Source organism: Triticum urartu, chromosome 6A (genome assembly GCF_056163025.1).
Source record: "Triticum urartu cultivar PI428250 chromosome 6A, HENAU_Tu73, whole genome shotgun sequence".
NCBI lineage: Eukaryota > Viridiplantae > Streptophyta > Magnoliopsida > Poales > Poaceae > Triticum > Triticum urartu.
The window spans coordinates 83,885,597-83,890,177 of record NC_141878.1 but is presented as its reverse complement, the minus strand read 5'-3'; the positions used below and the strand labels follow the sequence as shown (position 1 = coordinate 83,890,177).

Sequence of the window (4,581 nt, the reverse complement as noted above, 5' to 3'; positions counted from 1 at the left end):
TAGGTGGCCAGCAATCAATCAATCAAATTTTGGTATAGGACTAGGACCGGTGTCGCCAGAGCATGTAGTATATGAGAGGAGAGCGTACGTGCTTCGGCGCGTGCATGATTGTTGATCGATTGCTGGCCATTTGATTTGCTGAAGTGGTACCGCCGCTGCTGCATGTTGGTGGCCGGCCGTGGAGTGTTGTAGGTGGAAGCACTGTAGGTTTGTTGAGCCAAATTGGTACTAGTAACGCATGTGGTGTGATCACTGGTGAGTGGTGACTGGGCTAAATTAATGGCTGGCGTTCGAAACGCCGGAATTTATTCGTTCGTTGGGACGATTCTTGGCGCCAACCTGGCTCATGGAGAACTCGCGTGTAAAATGCCCGGATCACGGCGTAGGCCCGAGACGTTTCCTGTGAAGTTCTTCAAAATCAAAATGAGCACAGGTCGAATCGTCCGGCGAGAAATCGGTGGCATTGGCATTATGAAATTCGAACTTGGCCATCGCATGAATCATTCACCCTGGAGACGCGGACGCGAATGGTCATGGCATCCCCGTCGTCATCCCCATGCAAAAGAAAGAAAAAAGAAGAAGAGATAAAATAAGAGAGTGCCAGCAGTAGCAGTGAAACGCGGAGCCCCACACGCTGAAACGCGGCCCTCCTCGCCGACGGACCGACGCCGCGCCAGCCAGCCGTCGTCCACGAGCCGCGTCGCCTCGTCGCAGCATCATACATGCTCCTAGCTCGTAGCAGCTCCCCCATGTGACCCCTCCCTCTCGCCCCATGTGACCCGCCCTGAATGCCACTGCCCTCACACCTCATCACCACGCTCCCCTCCCCCCACTTGATCTCTCCCTCCGTGATCCCGACCTCCCTCACCTCCTTCCTCCCTCGCTCTCCTCCACCTTGCTCTTGCTTGCATCCAGCCACATTCTCCATTCTCCCCAGATCACAGCTCAACGCAGCCATGATCCGGCGCGGCATGCCGCCGCCGCTCGCGCTCCTGCTCCTGCTCGCGCTGCTCGGCGCGTTCGCCGCGGCGCAGCAGGAGGGCAACGTGCCGGAGCAGTACGCGGCGTCGCTGGCCACCCGCTTCGACGCGCCGGCGGGCTGGCCGTTCCCGAACCCGCGCCTGCGGGCGGCCTACGCGGCGCTGCAGGCCTGGAAGCAGACGGCCATCTTCTCCGACCCGGCCAACTTCACCGCCAACTGGCAGGGCCCCGACGTCTGCCGCTACAACGGCGTCTACTGCGCGCCCGCCCCCTCCGCCGCCTACCACGGCGCACCACTCACCGTCGCCGGGATCGACCTCAACCACGCCGACATCGCCGGCTACATCCCCGCCTCCCTCCCGCTGGGGCTCCCGGACCTGGCGCTGCTGCACCTCAACTCCAACCGCTTCTGCGGCGTCGTGCCCGACACCTTCCGCCGCTTGCGCCTGCTCCACGAGCTCGACCTCAGCAACAACCGCTTCGTCGGCGCCTTCCCGGAGGTGGTGCTCGCGCTGCCGTCCCTCAGGTACCTCGACCTCCGCTTCAATGACTTCGAGGGCTCCATCCCGCCGGCGCTCTTCGACCGCCCGCTCGACGCCATCTTCCTCAACTCCAACCGCCTGCGCAACCCCATCCCCGCCAACCTCGGCAACTCGCCGGCCTCCGTCGTCGTGCTCGCGCACAATCGGCTCGGCGGGTGCATCCCGCCCTCCATCGGCAGGATGGCGGACACGCTCAACGAGATCGTGCTCATCGACGACATGCTCACCGGCTGCGTCCCGCCGCAGGTGGGGCTGCTGAAGAAGGTGACGGTGTTTGATGTCAGCGGCAACCGGCTCCAGGGGGCCCTCCCCGCGGCCGTCGGCGGGATGGCGGCCGTCGAGGAGCTCGACGTCGCCGGGAACCTCTTCGAGGGCGCCGTGCCGGCCGCCGTCTGCGGCCTCGCCGGGCTCAAGAACTTCACCTACACCGACAACTTCATCACCTCGCGCCCCGGCTGCGCGCAGGCCACCGCCGACGGCGCGTGGAACTGCATCCCCGGCGCGCCCGCGCAGCGGCCGGCGGCGCAGTGCGCCGCCGCGGCCTCCCACCCGTTCGACTGCAGCAAGGCGCAATGCCAGTTCCCGGCGTACACTCCTGCCACTCCCACCACGCCCGGTGGTGGCAAGCCTTCCAGCCCGTCCTACCCGTCGCCGCCGTCAAGCACGACCACTCCGTCGTCCCACTCGCCTCCCAAGGGCTCCGGCACGCCGGCATACCCCTCGCCGCATCAGGGATCCACCACCCCGTCCTACCCGTCGCCACCGTCGAGCTCCAGCACCCCGTCATACCACTCGCCACCCCAGGGATCCACCACGCCATCGCCACCAGGCTCGACCACGCCGTCGTACCCGACGCCGCCGTCCAGCTCCAGCACCCCGTCGTACCCGACGCCGCCGTCCAGCTCCAGCACCCCGTCGTACCACTCGCCGCCCCAGGGATCCACCACGCCATCGCCACCCGGCTCGACCACGCCGTCGTACCCGACGCCTCCGTCGAGCTCCAGCACCCCGTCGTACCACTCGCCGCCCCAGGGATCCACCACCCCATCACCACCGCAGGGCTCAACCACTCCATCGTACCCGACGCCGCCGTCCAGCTCCAGCACCCCGTCATCCCACTTGCCGCCGCAGAGCACGCCGGGGACCCCGTCGTACCCGTCTCCTTCGTCAGGCACCCCGATGCCAGTAGGAGGCCACGCGCCGCCTCCCCCAACCTCGGCCGACAAGCCAGACGGGCGGTACGCGCCGCCTCCGGGCTCGTACGGCCCCACGACGCCCTCCGGCTCGACGCCACCATCCTCCGGCAGCCACCAGACGCCGTCGCCGCCCACGGAGTACCCCGGCTACGCGCTGCCTCCCCACTCGCCGGGGACACCAGCCACCACCACGCCTCCATCAGAGACGCACCCAGGCACCCCGTCCTCGCCGTCGTCGGGAGCAACAACGCCGTCCACGCCCGAGCACTGCGCGCCGCCGTCCCAGGGCGGCAGCACCGGGCACCCGACGCCGGCCGGCGCGAACCTGCCGTTCCCGCCGGTGTACGGCGTGGCATACGGGTCGCCGCCGCCGCCAATGAAGCCGTACAACTAATTCCTCCCGATCCACCGCCGGAGCCGCCGCCAACAGCCGATCGCCGCCAGTATAATACCTCACCTCGCGCTCGCTCCGCCATCACCCGTAGTATTTTTTTCCACCTTGGATTTCTTTTTCATCTCTTCTTCTTCCTTCTTCTGAATTTGTTGCGAGTATTCGATCCACGATCTACAGAGAGAGAGATTGGATGGAGTTAAAAGAGGCCCTCCTATGTATTCTTTCTGCCCGGATTTATTAAATTAATTTGGATGTGTAATCTTCGAGCCTGCAATAACAGAATGAGTGGCACCTTCATCTACTGCAGTAAAACATCTCGATCTGATACATGATGATCAAAAGTGTACTCCTCCTAACTCTGAACACGGGTTGATTACTCGTAGAGGAGACGCAGAAGCGCAGCGGCCAAAAAGAGCAGCAATGAAACCGAGAGGGAGAATGTTGGGCATCAATTCGCTCTTCCTTCTCGTAATTTCAGATCGAAATTCTCCCCGCGCAAAAGAGGAATCGGATCAAGATGAAAATGCGGCGTTTCGAGGGAGCAGGCGCAGGTGCGGGGCGCACACGGGTTGGTCCCTCCCCCAGAACTCAGAACTGCACATGAAAAGGCCATGGCATTTTCCCGGCTCACGCCAGCCGCGCGATGCTGCAACAAATCAGACATCCATTCCGTGCGCCCGCTCGCCAGCGCATCCGCCACCTTGCTGTTGTACTTGTCGTGGGGGTGGGGGGAGGGGGAAGAGGACGACGTACGTACATGCATGCATGGGCATTTCTATCATGGAGGGCCCGGCCGTCACGCATGGGTAGACGGCATTGGCCATTGGCAAGGCGCCAAGGGCAAAGCAGGCGGGGTAGGGGCAAGTGGTGTCGCTGTCGGTGCCCATCGATCCATCCATGGAGACAGACAAGCGGGACTGAGCGAGCGAGCGAGCGCTCGCTGTGAATGGCGAGGAAGTGGCTGGTGGGTGCTGGCCTGCTGCTGGGCATCATTTCATCGTGGGGCGGCGGCGGATCCAAGATAAAATAACACTGTCCTAAGTTGTAGCAGTACGGACCTCTTGTAAACAGGCAGTAATCAAGTGTTCTCAGATGAGATTCCGAAAGAAAATGTGTAGTTAGATGAGCAAAGTACACGTTTGCTCATGTACGTCCCATTTGCCAAATGCTACTCGTAGTAAGGAAGAAGAAAGCAGGCAGCGACCAGTGAGCCAGTATTGGTTTGGAGCCTTGGGTCAACTGGGTCTGCCTCAGCACCCACCGTTGACCTTCCACTACTCTCATGATCTGATCTGGTGATCCCGGCCCATAGCGACGACCATATGAAGTTTCCGAACAAGTGTAGCGGGCACCCGCACACTGATCCTTTGAAGCAAAAAAAATGGTGGAAAGAAAACGAGCGTGCGGCATCGGCATGTGTGTTTGGTAAACCAAACACGTGGTAGGAAAATAGTCAAACAAGAAGCGA

General features: G+C 62.4%; 1 protein-coding gene across 1 annotated transcript; it reads left to right on the top strand.

The window, feature by feature from the left end:
* The first annotated feature begins 726 nt into the window (after window positions 1-726).
* LOC125513333 (uncharacterized) lies at window positions 727-3,414 on the top strand. The gene has a single exon (XM_048678418.2). It carries the CDS (start codon window positions 789-791, stop codon window positions 3,111-3,113), a length of 2,325 nt encoding a protein of 774 aa, XP_048534375.1. The 5' UTR covers window positions 727-788; the 3' UTR covers window positions 3,114-3,414.
* Window positions 3,415-4,581: the final 1,167 nt, after the last annotated feature.